The following is a 21,062-nucleotide window of genomic DNA, read 5'->3' on the forward strand; positions in this document are numbered from 1 at the left end:
GCAGAGTCCTCCACCATTCCCATTACCGTACCTTTTTTTTTTTTTACTTCTACCAATTTTTTTTAAGTGGTCTCACCTAGATATGCAATGTTTCGATGTTTTCAAAATAGACCATCGATGTATATCTTAACATTGGTATGAAAAAAAACATTGAAAAACATCGGAAAATAGCGCTAAAATAACATCGATGTTCGATGCATCGATGAATTTTGTAATAAAATACAAAAGGCTTAATTCTATTATTTTATTTGTGAATAAAAACTGCAAACAAGCTTTCGTATTAATTATATATGTTGTTCTTATTTTTATACCCTTGCAGGGTATTATAATTTCAGTCAGAAGTTTGCAACGCAGTGAAGGAGACCTTTCCGACCCTATAAAGTATATATATTCTTGATCAGCATCAACAGCCGAGTCGATCTAGCCATGTCCGTCTGTCCGTCTGTCCGTCCGTCTGTCCGTCTGTCCGTTTCTACGCAAACTAGTCTCTCAGTTTTAAAGCTATCTGAATGAAACTTTGCATATAGTCTTCTATATACTCTCACTGCTATATATGTCGGAACGGGCCGGATCGGACGACTATATCATATAGCTGCCATACAAATGATCGATAAATTTTTAGAAAAAAAAAATGATAACTTGGCTGTTTATCAACATTTTTGCACCATTTTTTTGATATGGCCATATTATATTATTTCAGAATTTCGGTAAAAATTTCATGAAAATCGGACGACTATATCTTATAGCTGCCATAGGAACGATCGGGAAATTAATAGAAAAAACATTATAACTTCGTTGTTTTTCAACCTATTTTTATCTACTCTGAGATATAAGCTCAATTTATTCGTTCAGAATTTTGGTATAAATTTTATGAAAATCGGACAACTATATCATATAGCTGCCATATAAACCGATCGGTAGATATAGAGAAAATTTAAAACTGGGAATGTAAAACTGTAACTCTAAACAATAAGTATAGGTAAAATTTAATGAAATAATATCTGCAAGGGTATACAAACTTCGGCGTGCCGAAGTTAGCTTCCTTTCTTGTTTAGATATAAAATGACATAATTAACAAGAAAGGAAGCTAACTTCGGCACGCCGAAGTTTGGATACCCTTGCAGATTCCAATTCGATCATTAAGAATCGAGCCATTCTGGTTATATAATTAAAGAAAAAGTTATATAATTAATTAAAAAATATAAGAAAATATATAAAAGTTGTATATTTATAAAAAGCATAAATAAAATGCTGATAACACACGCACACGAGACGTTTCCGACCCTATAAAGTATATATATTCTTGATTAGCATCAACAGCCGAGTCGATCTAGCCATGTCCGTCTGTCCGTCTGTCCGTTTCTACGCAAACTAGTCCCTCCGTTTTAAAGCTATCTAAATGAAACTTTGCATATAGTCTTCTATATGCTCTCACTGCTATATATGTCGGAACGGGCCGGATCGGACGACTATATCATATAGCTGCCATACAAATGTTCGATATATTTTTAGAAAAAAAATTATAACTTTGCTGTTGTTCAACATTTTTGCAACATTTTTTAGATAAGGCCATTTTATATTATTCAGAATATCGGTAAAAATTTTATGAAAATCGGACAACTATATGATATAGCTGCCATAGGAACGATCGAGAAATAAATAGGAAACAAATTATAGCTTCGTTGTTTTTCTTCCTTTCTTGTTTTTGAGATATTTTATATTATTCCAGAATTTTGTTAAAAATTTTGTTGTTTTTCCACGTATTTTAATCTACTTTGACACATGAGCTTCTGGTATTATTTCAGAATTTTGGTATAAATCGGACGACTATATCAGCTGCCTTAGGAACGATCGGGAAATTAATAGGAAAAAAATTATAACTTCGTTGTTTTTCAACGTATTTTCATCTACTCTGAGATATAAACTTTTTTTTATTATTTCAGAATTTTGGTATAAATAACATAAAAATCGGACAACTATATCATATAGCTGCCATAGAAGCGTTCGGTAAATATATAGAATATGTAAAGCTGGGAATGTAAAACTGTAACTGTCAAACTGTAAACGTAATAAGTATAGGTAAAATGTTATTAAACTCTGTTTAGTGTCTGTTTTCGGCATTATAATTTATAATATAAATATGAAAACCAATCTGCAAGGGTATACAAACTTCGGCGTGCCGAAGTTAGCTTCCTTTCTTGTTTACTTTTATTTTTTTCAAAACCAAATTATTGTACATATGCTATGTGTAAATATACAACTTTTATATATATGTATATTAATTTATTTTATATATTAATTTGACCAGAATGGATCGATTCTTAATGATCCAATTGCCAACTGCAAGGGTTACCTTTATTTCTTTGTTGATGTTGCACAATACGGATAATTTATTCTCGGCTCTAGGTCTTATTAACAAACACTCCTCTTAATTTATTATTTAATATATTATATTTACAGATTAGCCAATTACAACCAATGGCCACCATAGACGGAAGACCAGCGCAATATGGTATTTCCCTTAAGCAATTGCGCGAGCTCATGGAGCATCGTGGCCGAGAAGGTGTAGCAAAGATAGGAGAATTTGGTGGTATTCACGAACTATGTAAAAAGCTATACACATCACCAAATGAGGGTAGGTCCTCTTTCCATTGTATAATTTAACATTTTTTATTACATAATATTATAATCAGGTCTAAGTGGCTCGAAGGCTGACGAAGAGCACAGGCGGGAGACATTCGGTTCAAATATAATACCACCAAAGCCACCAAAAACTTTTTTGACACTTGTTTGGGAAGCCCTACAGGATGTAACCCTTATTATTTTAGAGGTTGCTGCCTTAGTATCGCTTGGCCTATCATTTTATAAGCCAGCCGATGAAGATGCGCGTAAGTTCAAGACAATAATATAATAACATTTATCCAAATATAAAATATCCGTTTAAAATATTATTGCAGCTTTACTGCAAGAGGAGGAGGAGCATCATGGTTGGATTGAAGGATTGGCCATCCTTATCTCTGTTATCGTCGTTGTGATTGTAACAGCCTTTAATGATTACTCCAAGGAGAGGCAATTCCGTGGTCTTCAAAGTCGCATCGAAGGCGAGCACAAATTTTCCGTTATTAGAGGAGGCGAAGTCTGTCAGATTTCTGTTGGTGACATCCTCGTTGGTGACATAGCTCAGATTAAATATGGAGACCTGTTGCCTGCCGACGGCTGCCTTATTCAAAGCAATGACTTAAAGGTACAAATTGGTTATATAATAAAAGTTTAATATGGGAAAGGACAATCTAAATTTTGATTCATTAAAATAATTTTTGGCGTTTCGCTAAAATCGGTGTTTAAACCGTTCGCGTCGAAAGTAAAATCTGTATTCGTCACGTGCAAATTTTTGGTTTCTTTTTAGTTTAATTTCTTGAATTCGATCAAATGTTTAAAATCAATTATAGTTCAATTATAGCTATAGGCAAGAGCTTTGTGTCAACATTTATAAAAATAACAAAGAATGTAACATCGGTTTCTTTTTTACTTATTGAATGCGTACAGATGTCAAATTCGACAGAATAGGAATGCCCATAGAGTAAAAACTTAGCAATATATTTTTCTCAACAACTTATTCATTGTTTTCTGCAGGTTGACGAATCATCCTTAACTGGCGAATCTGATCATGTTAAAAAGGGTACTGACGTTGATCCCATGGTGCTCTCCGGAACACATGTTATGGAAGGTAGCGGAAAAATGATCGTCACAGCCGTTGGTGTCAACTCTCAGGCTGGAATTATATTTACACTTCTTGGCGCGGCTGTTGATGAACAGGAAGCGGAAATTAAAAAAATGAAAAAAGGTAGGAGTATGTAACAAAAATCAAGTAGATACAAGTAAGTTTATAACAAAGGCTTCTTAAAGTAAAAAAAAATAATATTCAATGACAAATTTTATTACTAAATATTTAATAAAAATAATAATAAAACAGCAATTTTACAAAATATCTAATTCAAATAATAAAAATTTCAAATATTAAAATATTTTAGAAATATATAATAAACTGCATACTATTTATACCATATTCTTAGATAAACTTTTATCTAAGAGCCATACATTCCTCTGATCAAAGTTAAATAATTATTTATTATTCATTGTGCCTTTTTTATTGTGTTTTTGTTCTTTTTTTCATATACTCCTCCATGCATGATGTGAATTGATTGACCCATCATATACCCTACATCATCCACCCAAATCAATCAACCGATATAAATAAATACCTGGGAATCAACCTCTCAACCTCAACCACAAACTCCAACCAAATATCAAAATTTAAACAAATATCGACATAAATCTAAAATTGAACCAAACCAAATATATAAATTAAAATGAAATATTCAGAAGCTAAAAAGGCCATCAAGCAAAAGAGTCTGACAGGTGAATCTATAGCTCCATTTAATATATATTCTTATTTATAATTATTTATTACATATATTATATTTTTATAAACCTAAAAAATACATAAAAATGCAACCGTTTATATTTATACATAAATATTAATATGGTGGAATATTTATGTAACACATTCATATATCCTAAAACAGGTGAGAGTGGAAAAGGGAGTCAACCCCCACCCCAAACTCAACATCAAGCGGTTCATAGCGAAGGAACTAAGTCATCGGAATCGGAGGGCAATCATGTCCCCCAATCATCATCCTCAGCCACAGCAGCTGCGCCCGAAACTGGCCATAAAAAGGAGAAATCGGTGCTTCAGGCAAAGCTAACCAAATTGGCAATACAAATCGGTTATGCTGGATCTACAATTGCTGTACTCACAGTTATTATACTGATTATTCAATTTTGCTTCAAAACTTTTGTAATTGATGAGAAGCCGTGGAAGAATACGTATGCTAATAATCTGGTGAAGCATTTAATAATTGGTGTTACTGTATTGGTAGTGGCTGTGCCAGAAGGATTGCCTCTAGCAGTGACGCTTTCACTAGCTTACTCTGTTAAGGTAAGTTTATTTCGTTATCATATATGTATGTAGTTAAGGGGAAATATTCTGATTCGCATGATTTTGTAATATATTAATATTTTTTAATTATAGTTGGTTTTTTTTTTTTTAATATTTAATACATTTTTGTTTAGAGGGTTTAAAACATGGATCGCAAATAAGAGTTATTTATTTTAAAAAATGCGAAACAATTACTTTGGAACCTTTCCACATGGCGAATTCTTTTTTCTTATATAAATACAGGGAATAATTACACTTCAATTCCGGTCCGATTTTCATTATATTAAAACCAAATTTCGGAGATAATGATAAAAATATGTTGAAAAACAGCCAAGTTATAATTTTTTTTCTTTAATTTGTCGATCATTTCTATGGCAGCTATATGATATTATCGTCAGATTCGGCCCTTTCCGACAAATATAGCAGTGAGAGTTTTCAGAAGACTATATGCAAAGTTTCATTCATATAGCTTTAAAACTGAGGGACTAGTTACAAACTTCTGACTGAAATTATAATACCCTGCAAGGGTATAAAGATAGATTATTAATAAATATCATTTTCTGTTTTATTTTCTAGAAAATGATGAAAGATAATAACTTGGTTCGTCATCTGGATGCCTGTGAAACGATGGGCAATGCCACTGCCATATGTTCAGATAAAACTGGAACTTTAACTACAAATCGAATGACTGTCGTTCAATCGTACATTTGTGAGAAACTGTGCAAAGTATTGCCAACTTTAAACGATATACCGCAGCATGTGGGAAATTTGATAACAATGGGAATATCTGTGAACTCTGCCTACACTTCCAATATTATGGTATATATTTTAAAATATTATTTTCAATTATTTTACATTGTTATTATATATATTAATCTTGTACTTTAAAATAGGCAGGCAAAAACCCCGGCGACTTGCCCATTCAAGTTGGCAACAAAACTGAGTGTGCTCTCTTGGGTTTTGTTCAGGCACTCGGTGTTAAGTATCAATCGATTCGTGATGAGATTCCGGAGGATAAGTTCACCCGCGTTTATACTTTCAATTCAGTCCGGAAAAGCATGGGTACGGTTATCCCGCGACCCAACGGCGGTTATCGGTTATATACCAAAGGAGCATCGGAGATTATTATGAAAAAGTTTGTATTATTTTTTTAATATTATTTAAAATAGTAGTGCCCAAATACAACAGTTGTATGTTTATTTTAATATTTATATACGATGATAATAATAATAAATATTAATATAATACTACATTTTAATGCACATTGAAACAATATATGTAAAAAAAAAATTATATTATGTTATGCTTAAAATATTTTTTAATGTAAAATTATCATAAATATTATATATAAAATAATTTAATTGTTTATAATAGATGCTCTTTTATCTATGGCCACGAGGGAACCCTAGAGAAGTTCACTCGCGATATGCAGGAGCGTTTAATTCGTGAAGTGATCGAACCTATGGCATGTGATGGCTTGCGCACCATTTCGGTAGCCTATCGAGACTTTGTACCGGGCAAAGCGGCCGTAAACGAAGTTCACATCGATGGTGAACCCAATTGGGACGATGAGGAGAACATAATGACAAACCTGACTTGCCTCTGTGTGGTTGGCATTGAAGATCCAGTACGTCCCGAGGTCCCTGATGCCATCAGGAAGTGCCAAAGAGCCGGCATTACGGTGCGGATGGTGACGGGCGATAATGTAAATACGGCACGCTCGATCGCCAGTAAATGTGGTATTTTGCGTCCAAACGATGATTTCCTCGTACTCGAAGGGAAGGAATTTAATCGCCGGATAAGAGATAGCAATGGAGATGTTAGTTATTTATATTTTAATATGTGATATATAATGAATTAATATTTTTATTTAATATTCTTTATGCAGATTCAACAGCATTTGATTGATAAGGTCTGGCCCAGGTTGCGTGTCTTGGCACGTTCATCGCCCACGGACAAATATACTTTGGTGAAAGGTTAGTGCTGTACTTTATACAATTAAAATTAAAACAAAATTAGTTATCTGGAACAGTTATTGTTGCTAATATCTTCAGAAAGCGAATTTTTAGATATATATGTGGTTAAATGCCAAAAGCTGGTTACTATCAAAATCATTAAAGTTTTTTAAAAAAAAAGGGACAAAAATAAAAAAAAAATATACCCCTGCTGGGTATTATAATTTTGTTAAAAATTTTGCAACGCCGGGCGGGAGAATCGGACCACTGTATCATAGCTTCCAAAGCAACGATCGTAAAATTAAAAAAGACTTTTCGATGCCAACGCAGCTTTTATTATAAAAAATGTTTCGGCAAATGTAATAAATGTTAATATAACTCTGTTGTTGCTCCACATATATCTATACATAAATCCTGTGATATAGTTATATTATACGATATAAAAATATTGTTTAAAATTTAATGAACAACAAATTATCATTCAATTTATATGAGCCTCCAAAAAAAAGCCGAACCTTTGATATTATTACACACAAATGAGTGCATATTATTTATTTATTATTTTTTTTTTATTAATTTGACCTTAATAAACGATTCGCAATGATCCATTTACACATTGTGTGGCTATAAAAACGCATGCTTTCCTTAATTTCCTTTCCCGTTTCTGTTTTCCCTTTTAAAATCTGGAAAACGACCACACATTAATACTTTATCACACCGTTAAAAAATATATGACATTTTTGAAATATTGGACAACAGTGACAACAAAATATTTAATTATTTACCGAGCTCTATAATTTCTTAGATTTATTCCCAAAATAATATGTATTACTTTTTATTTTTTGAACAGGAATCATTGACAGCACAGTTAGTGAAAATCGTGAAGTCGTGGCAGTAACTGGCGATGGTACAAATGATGGACCTGCACTGAAAAAAGCCGATGTTGGCTTTGCAATGGGCATCGCCGGCACCGATGTAGCCAAAGAAGCCTCCGACATCATCCTGACTGATGACAATTTCAGCAGCATTGTCAAGGCTGTTATGTGGGGTCGTAATGTGTACGATTCGATTGCAAAATTTCTGCAGTTCCAGTTAACGGTGAATGTAGTTGCTGTTATTGTTGCATTTATCGGTGCGTGCGCTGTTCAGGATTCACCACTTAAGGTATGATATATTCTTTGATAATTTTTAAAACGTTGACTTAATTTTATTTTCCAGGCGGTACAAATGTTGTGGGTTAATCTCATCATGGATACATTAGCCTCTTTGGCCCTTGCCACCGAACTACCAACACCAGATTTATTATTACGCAAGCCTTATGGTCGCACAAAGCCCTTGATTTCACGCACAATGATGAAGAATATATTGGGTCAGGCTTTGTATCAGTTGGTCGTCATATTTGGCTTGCTTTTTGTGGGTAAGTTAACTCGGAAACAAGAAAGGAAGCTTACTTCGGTAAGTCGAAATTTACATATACCCAATGGACAACGACAACGCTAAAAAATAATATGAACGTTACATCAATTCTAAAGAACATTATGCAGTATTAAGTTTTCCCTGGACCTTTAATACTGTCTTCCCACTCAGTGCATCTGTCTGGAACAGTTTGAATTTTTTGCAGATATAAAACTCGTGTTACCACAGAGCTACATCTGCAGTCGATTACAGCTGATCGATCAATAAGGTCTTGATATTTTGCATATTGAGGGGACCGTACACAATCAACCAGAGAGATATTATCAACTATTTTTGCTGTTCAGCAACATCAAAACCACAGGATTGCGTTAGATTAAGAATTAGATGACAAGGAATTGGACTCTTTAGTAATTTTTCTCTAATCAAGAGCAAATGTCCCGAAGAGTCTGCTTGGTGGTACAGACTTCCAAAACCTATACGTATAATAAAGTAGAATTGGGCGTTTTATATAAAATAGTAGCAAATGGGGTAATTTGGGGCAGAATATACAGGAAAACACCAGCGACTTTTTGGTGATCCTAGTTTATTTAAATTCTTCCTCGCCATTTTGTTTACATTTTCGTAGTGAATGGTCAAATTATCACTATTTTCAAAGAATGGAGAATGAATATGTAAGCTCTGTGGGAACACCCTATTAAGGAAATTTTCGTAATTTAGAAATATTTATGTTTTCATATCTCGAAATTATTGAAAATAATTTTAAATACGACAAAGTTATAATTTTGATTACAACTTTTCCGATCATTTCTATGACACAAAATAATAAAATACATATAATACTAATAATAATATTAATTCCAGGTGATTTAATACTCGATATTGAATCAGGACGCGGACAAGAACTGAATGCTGGCCCAACACAACACTTTACTATTATCTTTAACACATTTGTCATGATGACATTGTTCAATGAGATAAATGCCCGAAAAATTCATGGTCAGCGAAATGTTATTGAAGGACTCTTTACCAATCCCATATTTTATACGATCTGGATATTCACAATGATATCGCAGGTAAGATAAGCTTTTTTTATATAAAGTTTACTTCAATATATATAAAAATAATTGATTAAAAATTTAGAACCTAACGCTGGTATTTGATAAACAATGTTAAAGGTATATTTGCCGAATACAGGGTAGCGCGTCACTTGGCGGTAAGCTAATCTAATCGCGCCAAACGAAAAAGGGCCCAACAACGCGAAAACGAAAACTTCCCAACTGTTAATGCGAATTTCAACTAGAGAGAGGTGAGGCGGGCGACAATGATTGCAGAATTACAATACAAAATAATTAATAAATGTTGCGTCCAGGGGCGGTTCCGTAAATGTATATACATATGTCGGAAGACACATATTGCCTTGATGATTTAATTTGTCAGCCATTGTACGAGCGGAGCGAGTCTCAGTGTGTGCGTTTTCTTCCAATTTATAAATCCAACAACACTCGATTGACAACTAGCCTTGTTCATCTCGTGATCTTTGTCTCTCAACGCAACACTGAGCCACACTGACGACTTCATATACAGTGGTCCCATTCTTTTAGTTCTAAACAATTCCAAAAGGAATTCACCTAAAGCGTCCTGCCAGGACTATTCACTTGATTCCACCACTGTCAACAAATTTATCAAAGTACTTATGACTCTTTCGAGCTGACCATTGGCACGACCAGCATCCGATGCTATTAAGTGTAAGATTTTGTGAGACTTTCAGAAATCGACAAATTTACCATCCTTAAACCTTCGTTCCTGATCAGCTATCAATCGATTGGGCACCCTAAACAAAGCAATTGAGGACTTTAACGCTTCTATACAACTATCTAAATCAAGTTTGAATGTATGATTCAGATGAACATATTTTGTGTACCCATTTATCTGCACTACGATATATTATTTACGGTAATTTTTGCCGCTTAATTTGCCGGTGATATTTATGTGCAACGTTCCCCTTCATTTAGTTTTTTAATTGTACACACATTGTCTTGATTTCGCTGCTGTTCAGCTTGAATTCAATTTTCTGTGATGTTCTATTCGCTTTTTAATAACTTTGTTTTTTATTTCTTTACTCGTGCTAGGCAAAGGATTTCTTGATAGAAAATCGACATCGGCTCATGCGCTTTCCTTCACGGTAATTTATGTCAAATTAAAAAAAATTCTCACCAACGATGTACTTTGGGTGATAATTCAATTTTCGCTCTAGTCGCCCTCAAAGAGTTACAGTCGGTAAAAAGGACAAACTTTCTACCATACAGGTAATGTCAAAAATATTTAACGGCATTGACAATAGCGAGTGTTTCTAAGTCATATGATGTGTACTTTGACTCACAAGGGCTAGTAGTGTTAATACTTCAGTAAGACTACAACAAAAGCCCAATGGCACTATCATCCGTGTGCAATTCTATAGGCTGGCTTGCTTGTTAGTATTTTAACAATTTTACTTCGAATAATTTCATTTTTCCAAACAAAATTAATTCTTTCGGATGTGAGAGAATATAGGGGCTTCTTTAATTGAGAAAATCTTGACACAAACTGACAAAAGTACGAAGCTAATCCAATGAATTGTCTTAAAATGGTAATAGACCTGGGTGGAGGCAATGCACCCAGTGCTTCAATCTTACGCCAATTGGGACAGATCTCGCCAGCCTGTACTTCATAACCTAAATACTGTTCTGTGCCTTACGAGAAGGAACATTTTTCCACATTAAATATGCTTGCTGTTATCAAAATCTTGAAAACGGTCTCTAATCTCTCAAGTGCCTCTTCCTTTGTGGCTGCCACGATTATTATATCGTCCATGTAACCATAACATACAAAAATGCTAGTATACTCAAGGCGCATTCTTTAGACCAAACGCATTGCTAAAAACACGTACTGGCCTTTTGGAGTATAAGCCGTATATTAAATGGAGTCTGTATGTACTGGAACCTGATAATATCCGCAAGCCTTACCCAAACAAGCGAAGTATTTAGCTCCTCGCAATCTAGATAGCTTATTAGAAATTAACGGCAAGGGAAACCCGTCAGCCATTATGTTTCTATTTAATTCCCTCTAATCTACACAGAACTTTATAGACCCGTTCTTCTTCTTAACCAACAATGCTGGACTAGCATAAGGCGAACAGCTAGCTATTATTACTTTATGCTCAATTAAATCGTACACTTCTATTCTTAAATGTTCTCTTTCATAAGGACTGAATCGAAACAGTCGCCTTTGAACTGTTTTGGTCGGTTCACTTAAGCGAATTTTCATTTCCCCAGTGGTTACACGTGTAAGAGAAGTTTCCCGAATAAACGATCCTGAGTATTTTTTAGTAATTGTATTAATTGATTTTTCTATGTGCTAACCAATTCAGTTTCTACAGTATTAAAGTTATATTCGGAGTCAGATACGACACATGAGTTATTTGTTTTATCTTCTACCTAGGCCAAGAATCCACGCCCAATTATAATTTCATTTTTCATACATGCGCCATGAACTACGTGAAACATTATTTCCATCAGTCATTACATTACTTAAAATCTGTATTGTACTTACAAATAAACAAGAACTTCTATCTTATATGCAGCATGGATGCTTTTGGTTCTTCTACTACACAATTCTCTTCTCGCTTATGTATGCGTGATCCCGATCCAGATTCTTCTCCAGCAGGTCTCTTAGGACATTTGGTTGCGATATGCCCAGGTTCGTGACAACGATAACAAGTGATGTGTGCCTTAGTGCGCTGTGCCATTCTTTGATTCGCTCCACGATTTTCTTCAAAAGATGACTGCTTCTTCACTCTGCATTCCGCCTTTTTCCTGTCCAGGTTGACCACAGATGTGACAAGTAATTCCAAACGACTTAAATCGTTTAGGATTTGGCTCCTCGTGCGAGTAGTTGGATCAAAGACATTAGAAGTCATTAAGATGCGTAACGTCCATACATTCGTTTTGCTATAATTATTTATTTATTTCGCCAACGGTAAACCTTAACTGGCTACTTAACTAAAGCTGAGGCTTCGAACGGTGGTTGCGGAACGATATGCGTCGAATTCTTGGCGAAATAGGCACGAAGATATTGACCGTTTTCGGTACCAAACGAGATTTGACTTTTCGTAGGCCCAAATGGTCTTTCAAAATGGTTTTCACAGATCCTTCTGATATTTCGATCATATCAGTAAGGACTCTAACAGTCAACCGACGATTTTTGAACACTAATTCGTTCACTTCATTGACGTGTTGGTCATCTGATGACGTCGATGGTCGTCCGGAGCGCTCCAAGTCATCAACACGTTCCCGACCCAATTTGAAGTCTTTATACCACTTATAAACATTTTTTAGGGACATGGTAGAATCACGAAAGGCCTTCCGCAACATCCTCAACGTTTCCGCATCCGAAATTCCGCAAACAAAATTTGATGGCACTTCCCTGCTCAATTAAATCAGACATGCTAAAAATCGATAAATGCACTCTTGATCGTTTGGTAACCACAAGCGTAAATATAGTACTGATACTGACATTGACATGAAATTACCGACAGATGTCATCAACAGTCCTGCCAACTTAAGAAAAAAGAACTAGTCCTCCATTTTAAGCCCGCGAATTTTAAATTGAAAATTCACCTTACTTTTTGCCCACAGTAGTAAATTACAAAGAGCGCGTCGCGGGCAACAAGTTTTAATTTTTCAAGCACAGAGAAAAAGCGTTTGCACTTTTATTATGTATTTTATTTCTTTTAATTTGTTCCCTCTTTATGCAGGGTATTATAATTTCAGTCAGAAGTTTGCAACGCAGTGAAGGAGACGTTTCCGACCCTATAAAGTATATATATTCTTGATCAGCATCAACAGCCGAGTCGATCTACCCATGTCCGTCCCTCCGTCCGTCCGTTCGTCCGTCCGTCTGTCCGTTTCTACGCAAACTATTCCCTCAGTTTTAAAGCTTTCTGAATGAAACTTAGCATATAGTCTTCTATATACTCTCACTGCTATATATGTCGGAACGGACGGATCGGACGACTATATTATATAGCTGCCATACAAATGTTCTATACATTTTTAGAAAAAAAAATTATAACTTTGCTCTTTTTCAACATATTTAAATAATTTTTTATTGTTTCAGAATTTCGGTTTTAATTTTATGAAATTCGGACGACTATATCCTGTTGCTGCCATAGGAGCGATCAGGAAATTAATAGGAAAAACATTTTAGCTTCTTTGTTTTTCAACGTATTTGCATCTACTCTGAGATATGAGCTTTTTTATTATTTTAGAATTTTGGTATAAATTTCATAAAAATCGGACAACTATATCATATAGCTGCCATAGAAGCGATCGGTAAATGTATACAATATGTAAAACTGGGAATGTAAAACTGTAACTGCCAAACTGTAAACATAATAAGAATAAGTAAAATGTAATGAAATTCTGTTTTGTGGTGTGGTTTCAGCAATTAAATCCATAATATAAACATCAAAACCAATCTGCTAGGGTATACAAACTTCGACGTTCCGAAGTTAGCTTCCTTTCTTATTATTTATTTATTTTTGTCTATAAATAAAAAATTCGGCTTTTGGGTACTTTTGAACATAGCTTGCAAATAAGTGTTAACAGTTTTTTCCTCTACGCTCTAATCGTGCGAAAAACAGACAAAAATGTTAAATCTTCTCTCTCGCCGACGTCGTTTCTGTTTGCTTTGGTTTTCAGTCTATGCCCTGCAGTACCATTCATAAACATTTCATCAACGTTTCATCAATATCCGAAGGGGTGTTGTTAATGAATCATCGATGAATTGCCATACAAACTGTTGATGAATTTAACATGGGCATGTCCTAGGCTGTCATCAACAGCAATTCATCAACATTTCATCAACATTTCATCAACAGACCTCAAGGTCTGTTTGCTAAGTATATACATCGATGGTCTATTTTGAAAATATCGACGGGCATCGACATCGATGTTTTTTGTCGAACTTTCATCACTAGGCTGTGGCTCGTAAATACATTTTTCCCTTCTTCTTCTATATCTTATTCTTTGTGTATTTTCCTTATGCTATATGTATTTTCCTTAAGTTTAATTTTTGACTTCAAGATGTTCCTTTTCAATTGGTCAAATTTATTAACGTGTCGACATTGACTTTTTACTTTGTAGATCTATCGATTTTTTTAGCTAATGCAATACCAATGCAATAGAAGTTTCATTGAAAGTGCTGTATAGTCATCCTGCTCGCACTTAGGTAAAAATATATCGTTCCGTCGAATCTATAATTTTTTTTCCTAATTTTTTTGTATTTTTTATTTTAAAGGCTCAATATCTTAAGAATATTGTGTCCAAGTTTTACATCGATCATATGAGAATTGACGAAGTTATGCAGAGTTGAACGAAGGTCGTCTGGTGTTCAATGCATGAGAATCACAAAGTTTAAAGCGCTCTCCTGAAAAATGCCATTTTGAAAATCGGTGTACACGATAAATCAAAATTTACTGAACCAATCGGTTTTAAATTTGGAACATAACTTCTTAAGGTAATTCTACAGGTACTCACGTCGAGCTTTTTTTAATTTTTATTTTTATTATATTTTTTATTTACCTAATTAACTTAATCCACAGATGATTCTGTGGACAGTTAGGATGTACACCGCAAACCAACTTTTTTTGGAGGCGACTCAGGAGATTCCCTATAACTCCTCTACCTCTAAATATTTCTCAATACAAAATTTATAAAAAATGGTTCAAATGTTGTGCTACTAAATGGTATTTAATTCATTAACCTAACTTTAGTCGTTTCGCCACAACATTTTTTTGAAAAGTCGGAATTTTTGCACCGAATTAACCTTAAAATTATATTTAAAATTTTAGACAATACTTTATTAACGCGCAATATATTGTTTACGAGGTATCTTACATTCGACTCTACTGGACTGTAGCTTTTTTTTAAATATATTATATTTTTTTTTTTAGGTATTAATTATACAATATGGAAAAATGGCATTCTCAACTAAGGCTTTGTCGCTGGATCAATGGCTATGGTGTATATTCTTTGGCATTGGTACCCTGGTTTGGGGACAACTTATAACCTCAGTGCCTACTCGAAAATTACCTAAAATATTATCGTGAGTAAATGTTTGTTATTACGCTTAAAAAACACAATTGCTACTCGGTAAATTACGTAACTTTTTGGATATTTTAACTTAATTAATACTTAAAAATATGAAATAAGGCAAAATTCCAATCTGTAATTATAACTTGTATTTAATTGTTTATGTTAAATTAAAAATTGATATGTATTGCTTTTACTGTATATGTTAAATTAAAAAAATAGTATACTATAATTCAGTATTTTAGATTTTATGTATAATTAAACAAATATATTATGGTCTGACGCAGTCTTTCTCAAAGAATTAAACCACAACAATCTACGTTAGTGTAAATATGTATAAATAACAAACATTAAACTTTGTCGTATTATACGATTTGTCCAACTCTGGTCATTTAAGGTAATATATAGCAAAATTCTTCCCCAAGTGTAAGTATATGATAAGTATTTTAATTAATTATACAATTTTATTAATGCAAGTAAGCCAATTAATATATATATAAATTATATAAAACAAGAAAAGAAGCTAACTTCGGCACGCCGAAGTTTGTATACCCTTGCAGATATTATTTCAATTTACCTATACTTATTATGTTTAGAGTTTGACAGTTACAGTTTTACATTCCCAGTTTTACATTTTGTTTACATCTACATATATATACATCTACATATATGATATAGTTGTCTGATTTTCATAAAATTTATACCAAAATTCTAAAATAATAAAATATGCCTATATCTCAGAGTAGATGAAAATACGTTGAAAAACAACGAAGTTATAATTTTTTCTATATATTTCCCGATCGTTCGTATGGCAGCTTTATGATATAGACGTCCGATTTTAATGAAATTTAAAACGAAAATGTGAAATAACCAGGCCTGCTCCGTTAATCGTAAAATTTTTATACCCTTGCAGGGTATTATAATTTCAGTCAGAAGTTTGCAACGCAGTGAAGGAGACGTTTCCGACCCTATAAAGTATATATATTCTTGATCAGCATCAACAGCCGAGTCGATCTAGCCATGTCCGTCTGTCCGTCTGTCCACCTGTCCGTTTCTACGCAAACTAGTCCCTCAGTTTTAAAGCTATCTGAATGAAACTTTGCATATAGTCTTCTATATACTCTCACTGCTATATATGTCGGAACGGGCCGGATCGGACGACTATATCATATAGCTGCCATACAAATGTTCGATAAATTTTTAGAAAAAAAATTATAACTTGTCTGTTTTTCAAAATATTTGCATCATTTTTGGGATATGCCCATTTTATATTATTCCAGAATTTTGTTTAAAATTTTATGAAAATCGGACAACTATATCTTATAGCTGCCATAGGAACGATCGGAAAATGAACAGGAAAAAAATTATAACTTCGTTGTTTTTCAACATATTCTTATCTACTTTTGGATATGAGCTTCCTTTATTATTTCAGAATTTTGGTAAAATTTTTATGAAAATCGGACAACTATATCATACAGCTGCCATATAAACGATCGGTAAATGTAGAGAAAATAAAATGTAAAGCTGGGAATGTAAAACTGAAACTGTCAAACTGTAAACATAATAAGTATAGGTAAAATGTAATGAAACTCTGTTGTGTGAGTGTTTTCAACATTTATATCTATAATATAAACATCAAAACCAATCTGCAAGGGTATACAAACTTCGGCGTGCCGAAGTTAGCTTCCTTTCTTGTTTCGATTTCGTTTTGGGCGAAAACGAACCGTTTTTGTTTTTAGCTGCAAATTCGGCAAATTTCTGCTATCGGAATGTTTCGTTTTCTCATCGTTTCTCACTGCTCAAGCAGCTAACTTTTGTTTTTGGTAATAAGAAACAACGTAAAGTACTGCCTATTAGATTTGCAATTGTCCTTTTTCTAAGCCAGAAAAAGTTATAATTTTTTTCCAAAAATTGATTAACCATTTGTATGGCAGCTATATGATCCGGCCCGTTCCTACATACCATATATAGCAGTGAGAGTATATAAAAGACTATATGCAAAGTTTCATTCAGATAGCTTTAAAACTGAGGGGCTTGTTTGCGTAGAAACGGACATGACTAGATCGACTAGGTCTCCTTCACTGCGTTGCAAACTTCTGACTGAAATTATAATACCGTGCAAGGGTATAAAAATAAAAGGAAATATATATAAGTTGTTATTTATGCATAGCATATAAAAATTTGATTTTGATAAAAAAAAGTTTTATTTATTTATATATTTTTTTTTAACTTTATCAAAACTAAATTATTATATGCTATGTATAAATATACATTATATATTTCCTTTTATTTGTTCTATTAATTTGGCCAGAATGAATCGATTCCTAATGATCCGATTGCAAACTGCAAGGGTATATAAATTGTATGTTTGTTTAATTATATAATTTTAGTCATAAGTTTGCTAAACAGTGAAGGAGTCATTTCTACTTTATAACAGCCGAGTCGATGTATCCATGCCCTTCTGTCTGTTTCTACGCAAACAAGTCCTTCAGTTTAAAAGCTATCTGAATGAATCTTGTCAGATAGTCCTTTGACTATTCGCAAAATCGGACAACTATATCATATACAGTCCTTTCCAGCTAATTAGAAAGACGACTTTATGGCAAAAACTTGTTTGAATAATCCAATTTCAGAAGTTCGGCATTTTGTTTTACATGTAATTATGGATTCATTCAGTATTCTTTTTAATCGAGTCTAACCCCTGCACAGTTGGGTATTATTAACACATTTTAATTTTTTTAAGCTAATAAAATAACTTGATTTGACTTATTTTGCAGTTACGAGATGGGAACAGTTTTGTGTTTCTACCATTCTTTTTGAAATGTTTTTATTTTAATCATGTCGGTTTTGGAAGCTTCATGACATTATAAATAAAAGAATGCAAACATAGTTGACATAATTGGATATACAAAAAATGTTCATTCAGTTGAAAAATATCTAATTAGTTGGCATTAATTTTAGATTTTTTCAGTAGATATTAGATATATTACATTAGATATTAGATATATTATATTAGATACTAGATATTACATATTACATATTACATATTACATATTACATATTACATATTACATATTACATATTACATATTACATATTACATATTACATATTACATATTACATATTACATATTACATATTACATATTACATATTACATATTACATATTACATATTACATATTACATATTACATATTACATATTACATATTACATATTACATATTACATATTACATATTACATATTACATATTACATATTACATATTACATATTACATATTACATATTACATATTACATATTACATATTACATATTACATATTACATATTACATATTACATATTACATATTACATATTACATATTACATATTACATATTACATATTACATATTACATATTACATATTACATATTACATATTACATATTACATATTACATATTACATATTACATATTACATATTACATATTACATATTACATATTACATATTACATATTACATATTACATATTACATATTACATATTACATATTACATATTACATATTACATATTACATATTACATATTACATATTACATATTACATATTACATATTACATATTACATATTACATATTACATATTACATATTACATATTACATATTACATATTACATATTACATATTACATATTACATATTACATATTACATATTACATATTACATATTACATATTACATATTACATATTACATATTACATATTACATATTACATATTACATATTACATATTACATATTACATATTACATATTACATATTACATATTACATATTACATATTACATATTACATATTACATATTACATATTACATATTACATATTACATATTACATATTACATATTACATATTACATATTACATATTACATATTACATATTACATATTACATATTACATATTACATATTACATATTACATATTACATATTACATATTACATATTACATATTACATATTACATATTACATATTACATATTACATATTACATATTACATATTACATATTACATATTACATATTACATATTACATATTACATATTACATATTACATATTACATATTACATATTACATATTACATATTACATATTACATATTACATATTACATATTACATATTACATATTACATATTACATATTACATATTACATATTACATATTACATATTACATATTACATATTACATATTACATATTACATATTACATATTACATATTACATATTACATATTACATATTACATATTACATATTACATATTACATATTACATATTACATATTACATATTACATATTACATATTACATATTACATATTACATATTACATATTACATATTACATATTACATATTACATATTACATATTACATATTACATATTACATATTACATATTACATATTACATATTACATATTACATATTACATATTACATATTACATATTACATATTACATATTACATATTACATATTACATATTACATATTACATATTACATATTACATATTACATATTACATATTACATATTACATATTACATATTACATATTACATATTACATATTACATATTACATATTACATATTACATATTACATATTACATATTACATATTACATATTACATATTACATATTACATATTACATATTACATATTACATATTACATATTACATATTACATATTACATATTACATATTACATATTACATATTACATATTACATATTACATATTACATATTACATATTACATATTACATATTACATATTACATATTACATATTACATATTACATATTACATATTACATATTACATATTACATATTACATATTACATATTACATATTACATATTACATATTACATATTACATATTACATATTACATATTACATATTACATATTACATATTACATATTACATATTACATATTACATATTACATATTACATATTACATATTACATATTACATATTACATATTACATATTACATATTACATATTACATATTACATATTACATATTACATATTACATATTACATATTACATATTACATATTACATATTACATATTACATATTACATATTACATATTACCATATAAAAATAAGATTTTTAAATTTTATCAAAAATAAACAGTTTTATGCTATGTATGAATATACATATATCTTTCAATTTTTCTATTCATTATTGACCAAAATGAATCGATTCTTAATGATCGAATGCAAACTGCAATTACAAACGGGCCGAAACTAGCTTTTTTTCTTGTTATAATTATTTTATTGATGTTATTATTGTCGATAAAATATATATTACAGATGGGGGCGTGGACATCCCGAGGAATATACAGATGCCATGAATTTGGGAGAGGAGCGTTTCGATTCAATTGATTCGGATAAGAAGCCGAGAGCTGGACAGATTTTATGGATTCGTGGCTTAACACGATTGCAAACTCAAGTAAGTTCCGTAGTATCGTCGTTTTATTTTGAATATCAATCAAGTAGTAAGAACCTACACAATGGGAGGATGATAACAT

The 21,062-nt window shown here is 31.5% G+C and overlaps 1 protein-coding gene across 4 annotated transcripts in view; it reads left to right on the forward strand.

Annotated features, from left to right (window-relative positions):
• Window positions 1-2,460: 2,460 nt before the first annotated feature.
• Window positions 2,461-21,062, forward strand: part of PMCA (plasma membrane calcium-transporting ATPase 3) — a 42,729-nt gene continuing 24,127 nt past the window's right edge. For 3 of the 4 annotated variants that reach the window (XM_041776681.2, XM_041776679.2, XM_041776685.2), the window contains exons 1-15: window positions 2,461-2,635; window positions 2,694-2,888; window positions 2,958-3,244; window positions 3,634-3,844; window positions 4,384-4,419; window positions 4,587-4,999; window positions 5,576-5,818; window positions 5,893-6,134; window positions 6,374-6,818; window positions 6,888-6,975; window positions 7,805-8,118; window positions 8,173-8,371; window positions 9,232-9,443; window positions 15,362-15,513; window positions 20,845-20,983. In XM_041776681.2, coding sequence (XP_041632615.1) covers window positions 2,479-2,635; window positions 2,694-2,888; window positions 2,958-3,244; window positions 3,634-3,844; window positions 4,384-4,419; window positions 4,587-4,999; window positions 5,576-5,818; window positions 5,893-6,134; window positions 6,374-6,818; window positions 6,888-6,975; window positions 7,805-8,118; window positions 8,173-8,371; window positions 9,232-9,443; window positions 15,362-15,513; window positions 20,845-20,983 — 3,333 coding nt within the window. In that variant the 5' untranslated portion in view covers window positions 2,461-2,478. The remainder of the gene's footprint in view (window positions 2,636-2,693; window positions 2,889-2,957; window positions 3,245-3,633; window positions 3,845-4,383; window positions 4,420-4,586; window positions 5,000-5,575; window positions 5,819-5,892; window positions 6,135-6,373; window positions 6,819-6,887; window positions 6,976-7,804; window positions 8,119-8,172; window positions 8,372-9,231; window positions 9,444-15,361; window positions 15,514-20,844; window positions 20,984-21,062) is intronic. The other variant, XM_070287587.1, reaches the window with a different exon arrangement.

Source organism: Drosophila kikkawai, chromosome 4 (genome assembly GCF_030179895.1).
Source record: "Drosophila kikkawai strain 14028-0561.14 chromosome 4, DkikHiC1v2, whole genome shotgun sequence".
In the NCBI taxonomy this organism is placed as follows: domain Eukaryota; kingdom Metazoa; phylum Arthropoda; class Insecta; order Diptera; family Drosophilidae; genus Drosophila; species Drosophila kikkawai.